Consider the following 22710-nt stretch of genomic DNA (forward strand, 5'->3'; position numbering starts at 1 on the left):
TCCATGAATTTGTGTTCTCCAGATATATGAAATGGGCATTCCCTTGGATGTGTAAATGTTTTGCAGCCTCAGTAGTGGATAGGACTAAAAGACTTGTTCACAGTCCCCCTCTGATCTTGTGGTTTTCAGATCAGATCTTTTTTAGAGATTCTATGGCTCTGATCAAAACTTAAGTGCAGTGTTGGGTGAAACAGAGCCACTGTAACCCAATTTTTTTTAAAAGGCTCGTGGTAATACAAAATATCCTGCTCAGAAACTCAAGCCTGTTATTAAAATGCCTTTGTGGGGGTAGCACTTTCCCTTCTGAATTGATTTGCACATCTCTGGGAGGGGAAAAATACCAGTTGTTTTCTTACATACTTCATTAATTTTTAGTTTTGTCAGGCAATATAAATAAAAGTATGAAGCGCGCATCTAATTGAATCACCAGTGATTCTCAATTCCCCTTAGTACCAAGGAACATGATGTAGCTTTGCTGTTTAGTAAGGTTGGCTGAATCAGGCAAACAATGGTTCATTCTGCCAAGGGGGTTCAGGTACTGTCTCTGTTCTCCCCCCCCCCACCCCCATTATTGTACAGAAGAGAAATCAGAGTTGTCAACATGAAGGATTTGCAACCCTGATGTGTAACTGATGTAGCATCACTCAAACATTGTTCCACACAGTGCAAGAGCTCAGGGAGAGGCAGAGTTAGCAGTAGGAAGCAGAAAGCCAAAACAAGAACATTATGCCTATCAAATGTTCCACTTTATCATGAAGTCTGGGTGGTGAGGACATGTATATTGACAGAGCAATTGTATACATGTTTACCAAGCAGTAAAGATGAGGGAGAATTTCACTCCATCCAGGGTACTGGCACCTCCTGGCATATAACTGGATACAGCATGTAGTAGAAATTCAGACATTTCTGAGCTGCCACAAAAGGAAAGAAATGTATTTCACAATATGTGTACATATGAGAAATGTGCAAAGAATAGTGTGTGCAATTCTAAAATATGTACAAACACCTTTTAGCCAAACTACATGCATACAGAATGTGTATATTTGCAAAATCTGCATAAAAATAAGTTCAGATTTCAGAGGAGGGGGATTTTTCTGGAATCAGAAATTTCAATCTTATTGGTACCCTGTACTAGTATAATATCAAATACAGTAATGGCTGCACTTTTTGTTGTTGTGTGCCTTCAAGTCATTTCTGTCTTACAGTGGTCCTAAAACAAACCTGTAACAGCGTTTTCTTGACAAGATTTGTTCAGGATTTGCTTTTGACTTCCTCTGAAGCTGAGGCTGAGAAAGTGACTTGTCCAAGACCACCCAGTGGGTTTCCTTGGCTAAGTAGGGATTTGAAGTCTGGTCTCCTGAGTCACAATCTAGTGCTCAAACCACTCTATACTTTTACATAGATCATATAAAGGCCATCAAGGAAGTAAAGCAGTGTCACCTCTGCCATTGTCATGAAACTGTCTTCATTGAGCAAAATGAGATTTAATTCTGATTAGGACTGAGCAGATCTGTCAAGCAAGCATGATCTTTTTCTATTGCCTAAAATAATTATGAATAAAGGGCTGCCAGCCTTCTCAAGCATTTCTGGAACAGTCGTCTTCTGCATCTCCACCTGGAGATATACTAATATACTAGTATATCAAAATAGTAAGAAGGGGCAGTGGTGACTGGCTACAGAATAATTTAATTGATAAAAGAATGCTTTCATAAAAGGTTGAAGGCCTTTCTCTTTGATTTGCCAGATTAAGTTGCTGAATGGGCGTAAGGTATCTGAGATGGGTAACAACTGATGAGGATTTTGTTTTTAGTATATTAGTAAATTACAGTTGGCCCTTCTTATATATGGATTTGTTATACATGGATTCAAGCATCCACGGTTTGAAAATATTCAAAAAAAGTATCAATTTCAAATATCAAACCTTGATTTTCCATTTTTTATAAGGGATACCATTTTGCTATGCCATTATATTTAATGGGACTTGAGCATACACGGATTTTGTTATACATGGCGGATCTTGGAACCAAACCCCAACGTATAACAAGGGTCCACTGTATTTTAGTATTTTAGCATTTTATAGTGTTGTGTTTTATCATTTCATTTTTGTTGCTTTTTATTCTTATTACATACGTTCAGCTTAATGGATCCTGAGGATCCACCAGAAACCAGGGATTAGAGAAATATGTTGCTCAGAGTCACTCACCTACTTCTCCTAACAACCACGGTGATGAATCTGTCTGGTGTCCATGCCAGCTGTGCCCATGTTCTTTTCCCTCCTGTTACCAGAATAGATGTGCCAGCAAAGGTATCCAACAGGATCTCATCCAGAATGATTTTAACAAATGCAAAAAGAACTCCAAGTCTGAGCTTGCTCAACTGAGTGACTCATCCCTATTTTGAAGTAAAACCTACCCTTTTCCATGAGATATACTCCCAAGTAAGCATGTGTAGCATTATAATCTAAGTTGTTTGTCATCCTCTTAAGTAATGGATTTTCCTCCATTATCTGTAGTTTTATATTATCTGAATTATATTAGTACATTAATATAAAACACCCCTTCTAGCACTTCCTTGTAAATCCATGTTCTTGTTCCCATTGAAATTTTCTCGGTTGTAATTTCAAGCGGACATTTTTGCTACCCGTTCCTATTGCCCTTCTGGAACCTCTTTTTTAAAAAAAAAGCACTGTCACTCAAGTGCCTAAGCGCGTGATGTCACAGTCAATCAATTGCTTAGGCGCCTTTGCCTCCCATGCTGGCCTGTGTCTTCCCAGAGCACCTCTGGGAAATGGCACCAGTAATGCAGGAAAGAGAACAAACTGGGTGACACCCCCAGGCCAGCCCCTTGAGCACTGCTCCTCCCATCCCCAAGTTCCAGAATTGGACAATCTTGTCATTCCCATTCATTTGCCCCGAATTGGACTCAGGAGGTGCAGGAAAAACCTCCGAAAAGGTACAGTCAAATTAACCTGGGTTCAACCCCCCCCCCAAAAAAATCGGGTTTTCCCTTGAAAACTCAATTACATAGGGATCAGATCCACATTCCAATGGGAACGAAATCAGTGTAATGAGGATCGAATGCGCACTCAAATGGGAACGATGCCCCCATAATCCAAGTCTTGATCCACTTTATAAACCAGTGGGAATGGGGCCTAAGAAGACAATATATGGCTGGTGAGCTGAACTTCCCTTGATGAGCTTGGTGAGAAATGTGTAGGCTTTCTGTGAAGCCACATTTTTGTTATGGCTCAACTACTTTAAACTTGGCATTTTGTACTCAGGTATAAATTGAATAAAATAACATGGTCATTCAGTTGTAATGAATACAGAAGCATATAATTAGCCATGCTAATTTTTCTTTTAAAATATAGGTGGCTGATTCTTTGCCACTTGACATGTCTGATTATTTTAAAGGGCAATGCAGCTATTTGTAAATGTTTGTGCCCTTTATAGTTGACCGGATGCACATATAGTTTGTGCTCAGGCTTCTGAACCTAAGCATAGAGCATCAGATGCAAACCATCCACTATGATTAACATTACAAAGACAGAAAGAACTCAAAAAGTATCTTTAAAAAAAGAAAAGATCTACCCCATCAATTTGAAAGAACCCAAGACAGGGACTATCTAGTGATGAAAAAAAAAGGTAGATATATTTACCTGTTCCAAAGAAAGGAAAAAACAGTAGCTGCTTCCAATGACTTTGGAAATTCAGAAGGTAACAGTTAACACAAGTTCTACAAGCTTCTAATAATAAATTCATGATGGTGCAACCCCTTTTGTTTATAAGACCTCAGTGCATTCAGTAGTTTCCATTTCTATATAGGTAAAGATTCCAAGAAAAGAATGGCCTACTACAGATTTAGCTATTTCTATTCCAACTAGCAACACTCTGGCCAGATTAGAATGTGGTTACAAAAACAGCTTGAAACTGAGGGCAGTTAAACAATACTTCTCTTGAGAGCTTGACTAACAAAAGAAAAGAAAATGTGGAGGAGGTAAGGGCACTGGGGAAAGGATTAAAAAGAGAGAAGCTGGCTAGGTGATAGATGTGAAGCATTACAAAATGCCCTTGGCTCTTATCATGAAACAAGATAAGCAAACAGATGGGCCTTAGTGCAAGCAAGCAAACATAGTCTTTCCACTTAACCACTGCAGGATGCAGATCTCTCTGGAGAGTACAGACACACCAGCACCAAAACTCCAAATTCCAGGACAATGGGAATTTCTCAAATACCTCAGGTAGATAGCTGATTCTCTGATATGGCTCAGCAAGATCATTGCAATGTTAGTTGCCTAAATGCAACAATGACACTTTCACAAGGGATGAAGCACTGTTTGAGATAACTAGGGCATGTTACAGACCGCTGAATTGCAGTGGTCTGCTGCCGGCGCCGCTTGCAGCGTCCGGGAGCCGCAGCTTCTAAACCGCATTACTCCCGGACGCTGCGAGGAAGGAGCACGGAAATCGCACTCCTTCCTGGGCCCCGGAAGTGGCGCCGTAAAGCGCAAGGCGTGCTTTCATGGCGTCACTTCCACCGCGACACGTCTGGACGCTAGGCGTCCAAGACGTCAAAATGGCGGCGGCCGTATGGAACGGCCACCGCCATTTGTTATGGACAGAGTCCGTAACAGGACTAGGGGCGTCCAGAAGAGATGCCCCTTTTTTAAACTGGGACGTCCTAAGGACATCCCAAATGGCGGTCTGTAACCCACCAAGGTAAAGTAAATGGAGAGGAAAGCCTTGAGCCCAGAAATGTGTTGTTTACAATATGTTCTGTCTACTTGATCTTTATGAAACAAATTGCAAAGTCTCAGGGTGAAGGACACTTTTAGGAAAAAAAGATCACGAGAGGAAAAAACCCAAGAAGAATCACAGGCTCACACAGCAGATAATCTGTGTATACCCCATCTTGGAACTGCACTGAAAGGCTGATCAAGAACAATTACAGTGTTCAGGCAAGAACACAAAGGAGATGACTGCGGATGTACTTGAGCCAGAGTTAAACTAATCAGTCATGTCCTGGAGTGAATGGCTGTCTCTTCCTGAGACTCTTGACTGAGATAAAGCTCACTCATTATAAACAAAGCCAGTCTTATAAGGGACATTAAGGGCAAACTTTAAACTTGATTATTGTCAACTGCTAGTAACCTTTCCAAAGTTATGGGTGGCTCAGGATTGTATTGATTATAATACTGGGTTGCTTGGCAGTTAAGGAAGCATTTATGTATTTATTCACAGTTCCCTGTTTTCTTTACCCATGTACAGAAGACGACTTACTAATCATATAAACATCATTTCATTCTTCCAAGACTCTTTGCCCTCCAAGCTGTTTGCTCTTACTGTGTTCCTAAACAAAACAATGTCAATGTACTAGGGTGATCCCAAACAAGAATAGTATCCAAGGGACATGGTAGCTCAGTGGTTAAGACACTGACTCTGACAACTGCAAGGTTGTCAGGTCAGCAGTTTGAGGCCCAAGTGCCACATGATGACAACATGAGCTCCTGTCACTAGTTCCAGCTTCTGCCAACCTAGCAGTTCAAAAGCATGTAAAAGTGCAAGTAGATAAATAGGTATCACTTGGTAGGAAGGCAACAGCATTCTGTGTAGTCATGCTGGTCACATAATCTCAGAGTTGTCTTTGATAACACTGATTCCCTTGGTTTAGTAATGGAGATGAGCACCGCCCCCTACGTAGGATACAACTTGACAACCTTGTAAAGTTAAACCTTTACCTTTAATTTTACTATCAGGGGGTGGCGTGTAGATGAGCCCATGGACCAAACTGTACTTGAGAACCAAAGGAAAACCAAAAGGTGGGGCTGATAAGAAAACCAGAAATTAGGACTGAAGGACTTCCGAAAGTTCGGAGTTTAGGAAGATCTTGTTGTTAAAGCAAGGCTGAACTGAAACATGAATGCTATTACACTGCTTTAAGGATGCAATTCTTTACTAGGTTTCTTGTTAATATAGTTTATACTGCTCGTAGAAATTCAGAAAAACAGTTGTTAGCATGTATTGCACTTTGTGGCATTAAGGTGACTTGAGGAGGATATAAATCAAGGACTGGGAATCAGTGGCCAATAGACTAAATTCACAGGCCACATCTCATCCTAGAGAGATAAAGGATATTCACAAATATCCTCACCCTCAACAAGACATGGACAAAATTGTACCTTAGCAATGAGTAATTTTAGCAATTGTCAGCCCATTATGAGAAAGTCTATGAAAACCATGCAGTTTTGAAGCTTATTCATAATGTGGAACTTATTCTGTGCCAAATTTTCATGTGATTGTTTTGCCCAGAAAATAGCATTTTGATCAGAATTTTTACACAATTAAGTAATTGTCAGTAGACTACGGAATCATCCAGAAAATGCAATAAAGACAGAACAGGAATTATGTAAGAGACAATCATGGGAGTATATGTGGTATAAACCTAGAAACCATGTTTCTGATACACCTGTCATATCATCTACAACAGCAATATTAGTCATCTGACATAAGTGCTTACTGAAAATATACCCAATTTTTTTTTTACCAATCAACTCTATAGTGTTTGTAGAAGTACGTTTATGAGAAATTAATACTTTCATCTGGAGAGAAATGCTGTTCTTTAAAAACGGGACCAGCCATTCATATATCATATCCTATAGGTGACTTCAGCTTTGGTGCACAGTAGAGCTTATTCACTTAAGTACAAAGTATGCAAAGGGATCTTGTAGCATATCTGAGACTAAGAGGCTTGACAGACCGGCACTTTATGCCAGCCTGGACATGGACTAGGGTTCAGCGTTCACACTCTGGAAACCCTTACCACACTGCACTGCCACCATTATGGCATGCACCTGTCATGCACCATGATGACATCCGTGGTGCACAGTGCCCAAATGGTGCTGGCTGGAAGGGGCATCATTATGGCATGCGAGCACACCTGTGACACCCCTTCCAGGAAGCTGCTCAGAGCAGGTTCTTTTAGGGAGGGGGTCAGTGCTGCAGTGCGCGGCTGCTGTGGCACCAACCCAGGGCAGAAAGGGGCAGCTTCCAGCCACCCATCTGTACTGCCCCTAACCGAGAGAAAGAAGTTAGTAGTACTTTCAAAGACTTAAGCCTGCTCCATCACATGTGTGGAGTGAAGTGCCTAGGAATAGACCTTTATAGCTATGAATGAGCAGAGTGTATATGTAAATAGCAACAGAAATACTCAAGAAGTGATGTAGTGTGAATATGGTGAGGAGCTGACAAGTTCATGTTTTAATGATGGTCAATGGGAGACAAATACAGGAGGAAAGATGTTGCCTAAAGGCAAGATGAGTAGCTAAACATATGAATTGTAGAGGGAGTTATTGGAATGTAGTTTGACACTGGCTGAGAACAAGAAAAAAGATGTGATAAACTCACCAAGGGAGTCACCATAAGGCTGGCTTGTTTACTAGGGTTATAATATGTGTAGTGTGGCCAAAAAACAAAAACAAAAAAACATTGTCTCTGTTCAACCCTGTGTCTATGGACTAAAGTTTCTGGATATATTCCAGTTCTACTGTTCTGAGGCCCAAGACTGAATGTCCAGAAAAACTGAAGTATACTGCAGCTGGTTTTTCTGTATTTCCATTCCTTATGTCTGATCTATGTCTATTTATCCTCTGGTACAGAGACTGGCCTGTTTACCCTATGTAATGCTGAAGGGCATTACTAACAGAGAATTGTGTATATTAAATTAGAGGATAAGCAAGTGAAAGTGCCTCTAATATTGTGGGTGATGTGATTAGATCCTGTGGTGACATTTTCAGAGTAGATGTGTGGGTAGAGCTGTCATATGGGTTTGTGATAAGATCTTGTACAAGCCATGTTATTCATGTTGTCCATGCTCCTGTAGATAAGTTACTGTTTGAGACTGGGAGGCTGTCTGTAGGAAAGTAAAGGCCTGCCACCAAGGGACCTTTAGAAGGCAACATTATTGCCCAGAATGGGTTGTGGTTCATTGAACATATGCCTTGGTGGTCTCAGTTGGGGGCAGACTTTTTAGTAGACCATGGTATCTGTAGAACTCTCCTCCAGCATCACATTTCAAATAGGTAACATTTGTCATTTGTTGTTGTATGCCTTCACAAGTCATTTCCAACTTATGGTGAACCCAAGGTGAACCTATCATAGGGTTTTCTTGGCATGCTTCTTCAGAGGGGGTTTGCCATTCCCATCCTCAGGCTGAGAGAGTGTGAATTGCCTAAGGTCACCCAGTAGGTTTACATGGCTGAGCCAGGATTCAAACTCTGGCTGCCAGACTCCTAGTCCAATGATTAAACCACTATGCTACACTGGCTCATTAAGATTTGTCATACAATAGGACTTTGATAGAGATGTAAAACCACAAAAGCTGGCTATCTTCACATTTGAGGAATGTGGGGGTAAATTAAATCTGGAACTGTGCATTGTCGATGATTTATTACAATTAATTATTTAACAGGCCATACTCTAACAAAATATATAAAGGGCATAGTATTAGACATTGAATAAAACTGTAGAGATTGCTGACTTTCTGAGAGTTTGATTAGGTCTTTACTCGTGACAGCTTGTTTTGTCTAATATGCCTTGTCTAGTTCGAGTAGAACAAAAATATCATAACAGTAGCAACTTGGTTAAGTAGGAAGTGACTTAAATGTTAACATTTACTTATCATAAATGAGAACTCGGTTATCCACAGAATAACTGATTTAAAAATTGGATATTTATTTTAGTACCTTTTACAATAGTTTCCAAATCTGCCTCTACTAAACCAATTCCATTTAATTTGTTATCCATAATGAATCATTCTTTTAACTGTCTGTAAGCAAACCAGTTACAATTATAGCCTCATCAATTAATTCTTTTTGTGATTTCATTTCTCTTTTATCTTGTTGAATTTTTGCAATTTCCGCATATGAAACCCAGGAATTTTTAATTTATTTCTTCTCTAGCAAACAACACTTCATTAGCAGATACTTAAAGTGGCATTTTAGTACACCATTTTGACTTATACTTTAACCAGATTCATAAAAAGTGACTTTCTAATATGATTATTGAAATTTTATCCACTTTTAATTTTTCATAAAATAGATATACTTTTTTTTAGTTATTTTAAAAAATTCTTTCTTGTGTGCATCCCTATCACATTTAGCCTGCAAAGACCTCTATTTTTATTGCATTTAACATACTTGGAGTGTCAGTTTATAGACATTATAGAACAGAATATTTTACAAAAATAGTTGTGAATAGATGGTGCAAAATGTGTATTACACATCTGAGAGAAATCTCAAATAAATCCCATATTGGGAGAAAGATGGCATATAAATTTGATAAAATAAATAAATAAAGTAAAAATCTTATTTTTCTGATTTCATGGAAGTCCTACAGATTCCAGACATCTCTCCTTCTGGCTGTATATTATAAACCTTTGTTTCTTCATTAAGCTTGCTATCAGAATACAACACTGGGTTCTTCAACTATAAACAAAGAAAGCATTCCCCTTGGCTCATTCCCTCTCCTAGCAGCAGCATCCTCAGTGTATATTGTGAAGAGTGTGCTGCATAGTCACTCCATGTAAAATAGCTGGAGAGTCAATTCACTAATATCTCAGAACAAGGTCTTTAAAAACAATGATAGTTATATGGCTTTTAATAAGAAAACCTTTTTTGAATCTTTTTTGGAAGCATTAGAGAAAATATGGATATTCAAAATGATGAAAAACATAATGAATATGCCCAACTGTCTAACCAAGGTATCAAGTTTTTCAGATAGGATAAATTATGTAGGAAACTAATTGTGAGAACAATTAATGGCTAGAGGCAGGACAAAACTATATCAATTCTTGAGTTATAATATGTTAACAACTTCAGTGCACTGCCCATACTAGAGATGTGGGAGGGGAAAGGGCCTCTTTTCCAGGGAAAAATATGCATCCACTGGCATTTCCAGAATTTTCAGGGTCTAAAGAATGAAATTCAGAGGATACTGCCAGATACAATGATAGTATCAGTATCTAAGATGTCAAGTCTGTAGATACATAGGTTTTCTCTTTTCACAAGCATGTTTAGATCAGAGGGTTGATCTACTGGAAATATTGCCATGTTGGAAATGTTGCACCCCTCATAATTAAAATGTTTATGTCATAATGGGGGGGGGCTGTTTCCCATTATCTCTGCAACAGGAGCTTTCTTTCTAGGCAACAAAGGGTTAAATGATATGAGAAAGTTAAGTTAAATTTAATGGGCTCAGCATCACAGAGCTGATGAGAGAGCAATTTCCCAGTGAGATGGCTGAAGTGTGAATCTCTGAGATCCTTCTCAGGAGAGGTTATTTTTCTAAAAGCCTCAGGAAAGACCATGCAGTGGACTCTAGGAGACTCTAACAAAGGGACACTTGAGGTAGGAGCTCTTGTCCCACTTCGGGGAAGCTGACTGAGAGCGGACAAAGAGTCCAGATAGGTGCTCTCTGAAGGTCCTATTCACCTCAGCAGAAGTAGGAAGAGGGGACCTCAAAAGCATTACAGTTTAGCAACAGGCTGTTCCAATATTTTGGTGGATTGTTTACTTATGGTTCCCGGTGCAGATCAGTGGTGCCCCCCCCCCCCAAAAAAATCTTGCCATGTTGCATCTGGGGTGCTACATTCCATCACTTACAAGACTTTGGTGGAATTGCAGTCTGTGTCTTGTTCAATATGCTTTTAATATGGCCTCTGCTTTTAAAAGTTGTTGTTTCACATAGATATGCACACTGATGCAATATGTGGGTGCATAATGATGTCATACTGGATTTTTTTGTTGGTATTTTTATTGCAGCGCACACTTGTGGCTAGTTGACAGAAAGTAACAACAGGTAGTTTATTAATAGTTTTAGCAAGGTATGGTGAATTAGCTATTAAGAGGTACCTTTCTTTGAGTATACATAAGGATTGGGTACCAAAATTGCATCTTTGAGGTAAATGGTCTTGCTTTTGAAAATTATGAACAATCATTCTAAAAGTCAACCATAAATAGTGGGTGAGGGAGCTTTCTTCAAGTGAATGGCTTGGGCCCAGGGTACTTGGAGAACTGCCTCTCCCCATATAATCCGCCCCGCACACTCAGATCGGCCGGGAAGCATCTGCTAAGAGTTCCAGACTCGAAATATGCCACGACATCGCGTAGGGCCTTTACCATCTCGGCCCCCTAGCTCTGGAACTCGCTTTCCGGTGAGCTCCGCTCGGCCACCTCCCTTGATCAGTTCAGGAAGGAATTAAAAACCTTCCTGTTCCAACAAGCCTTCCCCTGACTGTTCCCTGTTAGTCTCCCTCTTCCCCCTCACTTTTACTGTTGTTGTACATCCTAAGCTAGCTGGATATTGTTATGTTGTTGATTGCATTGATTGTATTGGTGATTGCTATTTTAATGTATATTTACTGTGTTTTTACTGTGCTTTTATCTTGTAATGGCACTTGTAACCCGCCTTGATCTGAGGAAAGGTGGGCTATAAATAAATAATTTATTATTTATTAAACAAGAGAGATTTTCATTATAGCCTCCTCCCCCCCTGCTGTTCTAAAGCAGCCTTCTCCAGTCTGGTGGACTCCAAATGTTCTGGCCAAGAACTCCCATCATTTCTAACCAGTCTATGGCTTAGAATGATAGGAATTGTAGCACAAAATAAATGGAAGGCATCAGATTGGAGAAGGCATCTATGGGACATTCTGTGCATGAACATTAACAAAGTGTGATGAAAAAAGACAGCATCTTGTTTCTAGCAGTTGTGTCCCAGTGAGTTTTCTTGGCTTATTTAGAGGCAAGAGGGAAGTTGTAGATTGTGGCTCTGTTAGTTTCTCTGTATGGGAACATTCGGCTCCAGCATCGCCACCCTAGCAGTAATCTAACTCACTAATGAAAAATCACAGTGCAAATTATTTAATACAAGATAATGCTGAAAGTACAGAGGGGATCTAGGGGCTAAATTCTGAGTAAAATACACTGTCCACTATTATAGGGATTTGCATGGGGCACTGGAGATGTCTCCTGCTCTATTCCCACTGAGAATGTCTCCTGCTCAAGCTCCACTGAAATGAATTGTGCAGAGTCTCTGGATTGACCTCATAGACAAAGAAAGACATAGAAAGATAATCAGATGTAATGAGCAAACATCATGACTCCTATGTGTTGTGTTGATGCAATAGTGAATGGTAAAGAAGGAGTGTACTGCCTTTCAGGTTCCTGACTAACATGGCCTGTTGGTAGAGAGTGAACATGCATCACCGAGCATGTTATACAGATTGCTACAAGGTGACTTGAACAGCTTTCTCTCTTTTTATAGGTCCTCCTTTGAGCTCTAAAATGGCTCTGCAGAGTTCTTTCAACTGCTGGAATGGGACAGCAATCAAGCTGGGACATGTGTGTGACTTCATCAGAGATTGTCCTGAAGGAGAGGATGAGGGACAGCAATGCAGTAAGTAGTTTCATCATTAAAGTATCATAATATTTCACTGTCTTAGACCTTGAAGAACTATCTAATGTAGTGGTGGGCAACTGTGGAAGACTAAGAGTCTGCATTAACCCTTCAGGATTCCTTGGATGGCAACACCCCTCACTCCACCTCCCCAAAAACATTTGCCCCACAAATGCCCAAGACACCCTCCAGGGGAGATGGGGTCATTCACACCATGGGCCTTCCTGACTCCATTTTGCTGCAAAAAAAAAAAAGTTTTTTTGAAAAAAATTACAAAAATGCATTTTGAACCAGTGCATCTGGGGTGGGGAGGGGTCTCCAAACATGATGGAAATACCCTCCACACCTTGTATAGGTCATTTGATGGAGGCATTTTGGACCAAAAAAAAAAATACCCCTGGAAAAGCTTGAGGCAGCATGCAACCCTTTTGCCCTTTATCAGCCCTGGTCTAGCAGTTTCCCCAGTCAGACAAAGTAACTAGATGTTTACAGTGCTATACACACTGTGCATGTGTATATAGCAGGACGGAAGGACTCCAGAATTCACTCAACTAAACCAGTTTTCTGATTAAGGGAGGGAATTGCAGGTGTGATATCGAGATCCCCATGAGGGAAAGAATCTACATGTGTTCAGGGTCTCCTAAAATGTAACATTTCTAGCACAAGGAATGTCACCTGCTGAACAAAAGAAAGTGAAGACAGAGCAGTGGGGAAGCAGCTTCCTCCTTGCCTCTGTTCATGATGCTGTAGCACTTCTATTCTCTTCTTGAGGGAGACAGTTGTTAAAGTGTGTCTTTTGTCATGCTGGAAAAATCTGTTTGGAAAAAAGCACACTTTTATTACCATCTCCCTCAGAAAGGAGAACCCAAGTGCTAAGACAGCATGTGGAGAAGCAAGGAGAAAGCCGCTTCTCTGCCACTCCATCTCACCTTTCCTTTTTCATTCAATAATGAACATGTTCACCCTGCTAATATCCAGAACTTGGAAAAATTACTTTTTAGACAATAGTTTTCAGCATTCTCTAAGCCAGTATGATCAGCCACCAAACTCATGCTAGTTGAGGCATTTTGGGACCCTTTTCAAGCACTGCCAATATCATCTATGTAGTTTTTTAAGCCCCCCTGCAAATGTTACGTTTGTTTGGAAATGTCAAATTAGTGATCTGTGGAAGTTTCAAGCAAAGCATAGGAATTCCAGGTAAAGCAAAATAGTTTTTAGTGAATAGCATAGCCTCATCAGCAAAAGGTATATTGGAGGACTTAACAGGAACCACTCTAATGTCTGGGAAAGTTACTGTAGTAAACAAAGAAAGAGAGACAGAGGGGTAGATGTGCCGAGATTATCACAGGAAATAGTACAGAAAGCTTGAATCGTCAAGCTAAAACACCATCAAACACTGTGATTCAGGCTTCACTCACTATGTGTGGGAGGTGGAAATATTAGGAATAAGATTCAGGGAATGAGTTTTCTTGGTGCATTTTCTTGTTGCAGCGGAAAATGAGTTGTATGTATTTTAGAAGAAACTGAAGGAAATGACTGCAAAATACTGACAGTTCTACAGAGGCCATTTTATGATGGGAAAAAGCTGCTTCATTTGAAGTATAGTGTAAGATGTAAGTCTGCACAAAACTACCCACAAAGGAAATAATAATAGACTGCTTCTGTAATAATCCAATGCTCTTCCTCCATATAACTACTCCAAAGTTTTCTGTAAACTGAGGACTTATCTGCAGTCTTTTCTGGATTATTCTATGTGTTGGATATATTATTTTTCCCTGTTGTAATTCTTTTCCCCTCAGGAATTTCATGATTGGTTTACTAGATGCTGCCACTTCTTCTTATAGCACAATAATTTTCCTGTTTCTCCCTGTAGCATTTTCATTATTAACTTACCCCCTCCTTGCATCACCATTGTACAAAACAACGCAGGTGTGATTTTTTTTTTTTAAAAGAGATATCTACTGGATCACGGAAACCAAAATAATTCTTTTCCAGTGTCCAAAGAGATCAGCACAGCCTGGTTTACACAGAGAGTTATACTGGTAGTTTCTTTTTCTCCTTTCTTTTCCCCCTTTCATTTCTTAGGGGTTGTTCTCACACTGAAATGCATACCAATATCAATGCCACCTCTTTTGTGCTGAACACACTCACAAAAGCAAAAGAGAAAAACACTGAGGTCAAACTATCCTCCTTTCCTGCCATTTATTTATTTATTTATTTATTTATTTATTTTGGGAAGCTGCTAGTTCTTTCTCATAGAATACATCTAAAGGCTGACTCACAACTTGGATGTATGCCATGGTATTTGGAATATACATCACTGGATGATGGCATTACGCCATTCTGTAAAAATGGTATTAAGTTCATCTGACACCACATTTAAAAAGAGTAGTGACTAAATGAAAAGCTGTGTGTGACTCAACAGTTAGAATACATACTCTGCATACAAAAACATAAAATTAAAATTAAATAAAGCTCATAATATAATCCCTGACATCTCCAAGTAGAATTGGGAAAGTATCCCTGTTTAGTATAGGATTCAATAGTAGATCTCTGCTGGTGGAATGATAAGATCTAGTTAAACCCAACTTTACCTTGTAGTAGCAGGCCATCTTTCCACTATAGCTCTCTGTATGACCCCAGTTTTGGAAGGCTGAAAAACCCTATGGATCCAGTTTTGGAGTGCTGCAAGGGAGGGGATGAAAGTTCAAAAATGTCGAATGTTGAATCTAACTCTGAAACTTTAGAGAACTCTTGCCAGTTAGTACTGACAGTGCTGAGCTAGCTGGACCAGAGGTCATATATAGTGTAAGTTTCCAGTGTTCCCATAGAAGAAACAAATAATGTATAACCACAGCTGCCTAATCTTTTGAAGGTGTTAGGCAAGTCTGTTAAGAGTGTATGAATTTCTGATGGTTCTGTTCAAATATTATGACACTGGGGTTGGAAGGACAATTTCATGTGTTAAAAGTATTGCTGGATATGAACTTTCTCAGGACCCCTTAGCTGGTTTATTATGTGATTTATGTAGAAATGGGGAAGTCTGTGACTTGAAGTTTATAGATCTATTATGTTCAGCAAACATGAATGTTACAATCTACATTGGGAATACATAGAAAACTATTTGACTAGGATTTGGCAAAGAATAAAAATCAATGTAGACAGATTTATTCAGTTTTATGATGTATTTGTAAAATGGAGAGAATTACAAGCGTAGTCCATCTGATGCATTGTTGCCATTGGTATAATTAGTAAATTATAGAAATAAATATTATAATGAATATTGATGATGTTTATAAGAAAGTGTGTTATTTGAATTAAACTTCATTAGTTTTGTTTGTACAGCACTACCTTTTTTATAATTAATAGTAAATCAATATTGTCATGGTAATAAACATTTTAGTACTCAGAACAATCACAGCTAAATAGCTGAATAATATTTATTGAAAGGTATTGCACCTCAGGTGTTGAGTAGGATTAAAATGGCAAATAATATAACATTCAACAATCGATCATATCACAGTCTCAGTGAAGTAAAGCAAGATTAAGCAGAGGCATACTGTGACCACAGTGGACTGGTTCTGGTATAATGCTTAAATACTATGGTATAGTCTATGGCTGTGATGCAGAACTAGCCCTACCATTAAGCTGAAGCTGAAATCCTATATGATCCTTGATAGAGCATAAATCACTGTCCTTCTGCTGGCCTTCCCTTTCTGCTGCTACATGGCACTCCAGTTTCTGCCATGGAGACACACTCTGAGGCCCATCAGTATCCAATAGACTGGGAATAAAAGGGAAAACAAATGTATTTGCTCCTTTTTTATTCCCAGCAACAAAACTGCAGCCAGATCATGGCTAAGTTCCCCCTGCCAGAATCTACTGTTTGGCTGCAGGGGGCTTTCTATGCCATATTACATGCTTTCTATGTCCATATTGCAGGTGGGCAGGTTGTTGTAAAAGGGGATACTGGATACCTCCTTATGCAAAAGAACTGTGAAGGTTTATTCCCTGATGTTGCACCACCATATTTTATCAATAGAAAAGCAGCTAGAGTGGGGCATGTATCTAAGGAAATTGATTTGTGGTGATGTGAAATGACAGAAAATTGTTACTTATCCATGGTGGTTTTATTTACTGCCAAAAAGAAAGGTGGGATGCTTGCAGGTCTGTTTGTTGTTGTTGTTGTTGTTGTTGTTGCCCCAAATACTAAAGATAACTATACTGTCCTAAAGACTCTTTCAGTCTGGTAAATGTAGTTTTAACTATGGTTCCTCTGAACTTGTAAATGTCATTTTTCCTATTGACCCAGGGGCGGGGGGGGGGGGGGGTTGGAGGTATTCAGTTTTCATTCCCTTCAATCTCTTTACAACATCTTTTTAAAGTCTCAATTTATTAAGGTGCAAAGGGGCATCTCTTTATGGAGACTTTTAGGGTTTTTTGTTTCTTTCTTTGATGAGAGAGGTCATGCTAAGGCACACTCCATATCTGGTGAGTTTGTCTTCTCCTTATCACCTTAATAAATTAAAAAGCACAAAGGTTTTCTCATCCTATGCAAGAAGGATGACACATTGAATCACCTCTATTGAGAAGATGATCAATGACCATGACACTTTTCAAATTTCTGGAATTTTTCCCAAAAATTTCATTACTGCAGAAACATTGTTTTGTCTCCCCCCCAAAAAAAAATTTCCACATAAAACATATGTATGGTGCAAAACATGCTGAATTTTGTGCAAAGCGTGTCTTTGGCGTGTGTGTGTGTGTGAGAGAGAGAGAAATATTTTTGCAAAAACAGGTTATCGTGTTTTTTTTAAAGCCATGGAAAACTTCTTCATTCTTTCTTTCATGTGAGAATAAAACTAATTAAGATTACTTCCTTACTAGGAAGTACGGTAATACATTACATGACTTAACCAAAGGACTGATGAGTAGTTTTGGTATTTTTAAAGAAGAACTAATGCTTATGAACATGCACATAAAACATTATCATATACGCTTGAAAGGAAGTTGCAAATTATATCTCAGGACCATTTCTCCTTGGGCAATTAACACAATTCATGGGTAAGGGTCAGCTTCCACCCTTGGGTACCCACACTGCCCTATTGTGGACCAAAGATCAGTCAAAAAACATAACCAGAATTTCAACTGCAATTTCTTTTCTTTCTTTTTTCCAGATACTCAAATGAATTTTATAGGAGAGGGTTAGCCTTATAGGGAGTTGCATGAAAAAATGGATGTCAAGAGGCTTGGGAATGCAGAAGATGGGACTGAGTCCACAAAAGCCTCACAACGAAGGCAATTGACATTCTGATACACTGTCTGAATTGACATCTCTTGGTTCTGATTGGCTAACTCCTTTTGGGCAATGATTCTTTACTGTTTTCCATTTAACAGAATATCATAACATCATAATGTAAGACTGTATGGCAAGATAATGGCCAACAATCAGTTTTCTATATTTCCATTACCAGAGAACCTAAAGATTTAAGATTGGCTTGCTTACAAAATCATAGCTTAAACTGATCATAGTTTTGTCATGATTCAGATGGAACATAAAACTGCAGATTGTTGAAAACAGAAATGGCTGCTTCTAATCACCTTGTGATCACAGCAAGTGAGAAAATAGGAGGGAAGAGCAATGTGCCCAAGTTCATTCACAAAGCACTAAATTGTGGTTTAGTGTAGGAGTGTGATTGGTTTCAGACCAATCTTCCATCCGGAACTCAATTGGCCTCATTTGAACAGATTCAGCAGATGTCTGAAATGAAGCAATATTTCTCCAAAGTAGACCAAATCAGAATCTGAATACCATTAGAGGTTTTTATTACAAAACATTTCTCCCAGCCTCTCCCTATAACGGAAATACCTGGGTCGAGAAACGGTGTGTGAAAAAAGAGGTGGGGTTTTATAATTGGCAGCTTTCTATTCTAACCATAATTAATGCTCTCCAGTCCCAGTGGATTTAGGGTAGGACAACAAGTAATGCTGTCACAAGACTCAAAGTGTGTGTGTGCATGTGTAAGTGTGTGTCTAAAGGAGTTTGAGGAACCTGTTACATTGAATATGTGCTTAGAAAAAGGAAGGCATACGGAGACAGTTTAGATGCTTATAAAGTTATGCATGAGGTATAGAAACTAGAAATTGCTGTTATGAACTGAAACAAAATGGTAGCAAATTCATAAAAGAAAATACTTTTTCAGATTGTATATACTGAATACACTGTCAACTTGGATGGCTTCATGGGCCTTTAGAAACATTAATGGAGCCGAGGGCCACAATGACTACTAGTCAGGATGGTGATGTATATCACTTCCAGAATCAGAGGCAGTATGCCTCTGTATCAGCAAGATGGAGGAGGAAATTACATTCATGCCCTGATGTTGGCTTCCCATAGTTGTGTGTGGTTGTCCTCTGTGTAAACAGAATATTAGACTTGGTAGGCCTTTGGTCTGATTGACCATAGGTCACCATAGGCACTTATGTGCTTGCTTGGAAATTATATGTCATTATATGCTCCACATGCATCATCCCACTAAATGAACTACTCTTCCATTAAATAGGTGTTTTTTAATTTATCGTAACTCATAGAATTATGGAATCATAGAATTGTAGAGTTGGAAGAGACCATAAGGGCCATCCAGGCCAACCCCCTTTCATGCAGGAATTCACTGGCCCTTGCGCATATCATTCTGAAATTTTGGAGGTTTCTTGTCCACTATCTGCCATCTGAGACATATATTATTTTTCATACAAATTCCCCACTCCAAAAATCATGGTGTTATATTGATTGGTAATTTTTCTTATTTCAAGATGGATTGTTCACACATCTTCTTGTTAAGGGAGTTTTCCCTCTTGTCTGATGCATAAAATGTATATACTTCTGGTCCTCCTTGTCATGAGGCAAAATAAAAGCTGTGTCTATAGGATTTGATTGGTGATGGCCATTTGCATTCATTTATTTCTGTTATTGCACAGTCAAAATCCCCATGTGAGACACTCCAAATGTCTAAATGGAAAGCATAGAAAAGTTTTTTGTTGTTTGTGTAAGCAAGAGAGCTCTGTACAAAGTGATTGGTGTTCTGGATTATACTTAGAAGAGTCTGTGCAAATCAAGAAAGACTCAGGATAACATAGTCTGAGGTGATGTAAAGATTGTAAAGCTTCAGTGAATGGCTGTCACTGGTTTGCAGTATGCTGGAAACATTACAATAAGTGGAAAAGTCTGCACTTTCAGAGTATGAGGCAGCCAGAGGTTCATAAAGACATATTTATGACAGAGGAAAGTGGTATACTAGGTTAGCAATTGCTCTTTTAATACATCTCTATTTCTACCTTCACAATAATCTTTCTGCAGTACTTTTCATAGACCCTAGGCAACATTTGATGCTTAGATGTCTCCCCCTGACTGTTCTGGTTTGTTTGGACCATTCTATATACTGTACAGCAGGCACTGAAGTGGATTAAACTAGACTGCATGCTGAGCTGTTGCAAGAAAATTTCCGGATGCACCTGCTTCTGACATTCATTCAGAACTTAGCTTCGGACTGAGAGAAAAACCTCTGTCTGCTTTGGAGGCCAGAATCCAACAAAAGAGGAATGAGTGTGTTATCTTCATTAAAGGGGAAAACTGGAAGAGAACTGTAAGCAAAGAATAAGATTTCTCCCCAGTTAACAGCTTTAGATAAAGACTTTCTCCTACTGACTGCATGATATTGGTCAATCAGGGGTAACATAAGTGATGTAATGATGTCCTACTACCTCATGACCATAGCCTTGGGGCTGACAGTAGCCCTCACTCTCAATAGAAGATGAAATAGATGGCCTTCTTCTAGGGATGTGAGGAAAAAAACACCTCACTGATATTTGTATCCTCAACAACAACAAAAGGGAATGTATCAAGTATCAAAGGACCCTGCTGAGGAAAAGGAGGCCAGTCAGAAGGTTCTTCTCACTTTGAGACAGGTCTCAAGCAGACGGGGGCAAAAGGAGTGGCCAGAGGCTGCTCCTGCACCGATTGCTCCTCATTCTGCACTGAACTGCATTGACCAGATGCCATGGTCCCAAGGCCAGCCACTACCATGGTTCACAGTGGACCGCTGGCAAGCAACGTTTTTTGTTGTTTTGTTTTGTTTTTGCACTCCTTTCTGTGCTGGGTTCAGCCCAATCCAGGGATATGCATCATCTGAATGCCACACCGCCAGTCCAGCCCATCATCTGAACACCACACCCCTGGTTTAGCCCAAAGGCAGAGCTTTTGGCCTGTCTCTTCAGGCCCTCACTGGAGACAGTTTACTCATACAAAAATGCACATAATTTAGCAGCACATAAAATGTGTATTTTGGACAGAAACCACTTTCTGTTTTCTTTTCTTTTTTCAAAATTAACCATTTCCTGCACCATTACCCCCCAAAGGGTGTAGGTCTACCCCACCCCAGCAAAACCATGTGGGTTTTGTACATGATTGGGTTTGCTAAGTTACAAAAAAACCAATAGCATAAATTGCTTTTTGCTCAGATATGTGTACATTTTACACTTTGGGCAAATACATGGATTCCTATGCAGAAAAATTACATTCACCTTTCCTGCATGTAATTTCTGCCTGTTTTCATATTGTGAATGATGTTGGTCCCATATGTAGAGAAACTCAGGATATAAATTAAATAAGAATGTAAGTAAGTAATTTTTTTACACAGGATTCATTGTATTTTGTGCAATATACACATTTTCTGCAACCAAACAGAATATATAAATGAATTTTCACCACTACAATCCCAAAGTATTAATCATGCTGAAAGAAACCCACAAAAAATCAGTATTTGTGTGGAATGGGGAGAAAATGTCAGAAATAATTTGTTCTAGGATGCAGGAATAAAAAGGTGAAGATTTAGATTGCTGGTGCCATTGCCAAGGCAACTGGGCCCACACTCAGCTTAGTAGTCCCCCCCCCTTGTCTGAGAATAATAGCCACACCTGCATGGCCCAAACACCACCTTTTCAGAGCAAGTGAAAACTTTTAGCAAGGACCTTCTCCCCATAGCAAGATCATGCTCCTCATCCCATGTATAGAATCTCATGAGTCATGGGGGGAAATATTTTAATTCTGAAATTATTCTTATCCTCATATTTCCCCTCCCCCATATTTATTTATTTATTTAATTAGTCACTCATTTATTTTCTGCTTTTTTCCCCTCTGTAGTGAAATTCAAGACAGTTTAAAAGTTTTGAAAGCAATACAGATTAAAATGTATGTAAAAACATAATTGTAATATATGAAATGTTGTTATTGCAATGAAACAATCCATATAATTAAAAATATCCATTAAAAACAGAAAATAAAAATCAATGTGGCCATTACAAACCCATTGCATTAATTCCTAAAAGCTTCTTGTCAATGGATGGATGGGAAGGAGGGAGTTGTCCTAGCCTCCCTAAGAAGGGTACTCTAGTAGTCTAGTAGCAGCCACTGGGAAGACTATTGTTCTCACCAAATGTACCTGGGAAAGTGAGGAGCTGAGAGAAGAGTCTTCTGTGAAGATCTCAGATAGGCTCATATAAGGAGGCAGAGCCCTTCTTATTGCCTCAATCCAAGCTTGTACAGTCATGGGGCTGTAGTCTTGGCAATAGAGTGGACCTCTGGGCTCAGGTAAATTGTACCTTCACCCTCCCCATGTGATGGCTCAGGTGCAGGCTACCTGAAAAACCATATATTCCAATATGAGCCTGCCCAAATTTTAAGACCTTCAGGACAAGCATCTCTCTCGGTCCACCACTTTCACAGTCACATTTGGTGGGAACAGGGAGGAAGACATTTTCTACGGTTGCTCTGATGCATTGGAATTCCCTTCCTAGGAAGATTAGGATGGCTCCTTAGTTGTCTTTTCAGGGCAAGTGAAGGTATTTTTATTCCAAAGCCTTTGCGGACAGATTGCTTTATGGCGTTGTTCTGTTTTTTATTCTTTGTTTTAAAGTAATATTTTAAGTGGTTGTAATTCTACCTTTATTTTAATACTTTGTACATCTCCATTTTGTATAATTTTGGCCACACATATCTTTATTGTAATTTTCTCTCTTATGTAACCAGCCCAAGTCTCAGTCTCAAAGGAAAGTAGGATTTAAATAAGGGGGGAGGGACTTTGATGGGACTTTGTGCATGTGTAACAGTAAATACATATGTGCTTCAATTCACAAAGTTTTATTGTGCACAATCTCTCTGATATGCTCCTGGGAGTCATTGGCTGATCCCTTTCCCTGTTTATTT

At 39.3% G+C, this 22710-nt stretch overlaps 1 protein-coding gene across 1 annotated transcript in view; it reads left to right on the forward strand.

Moving 5' to 3' along the window:
• The window catches only part of LOC121919503 (ALK tyrosine kinase receptor-like), a 119778-nt gene that overhangs the window by 90361 nt on the left and 6707 nt on the right, over positions 1 to 22710 (forward strand). The window contains exon 2 of the mRNA XM_042446161.1: positions 12318 to 12449. Coding sequence (XP_042302095.1) covers positions 12318 to 12449 — 132 coding nt within the window. The remainder of the gene's footprint in view (positions 1 to 12317; positions 12450 to 22710) is intronic.

Source organism: Sceloporus undulatus, chromosome 1, assembly GCF_019175285.1.
Source record: "Sceloporus undulatus isolate JIND9_A2432 ecotype Alabama chromosome 1, SceUnd_v1.1, whole genome shotgun sequence".
NCBI lineage: Eukaryota > Metazoa > Chordata > Lepidosauria > Squamata > Phrynosomatidae > Sceloporus > Sceloporus undulatus.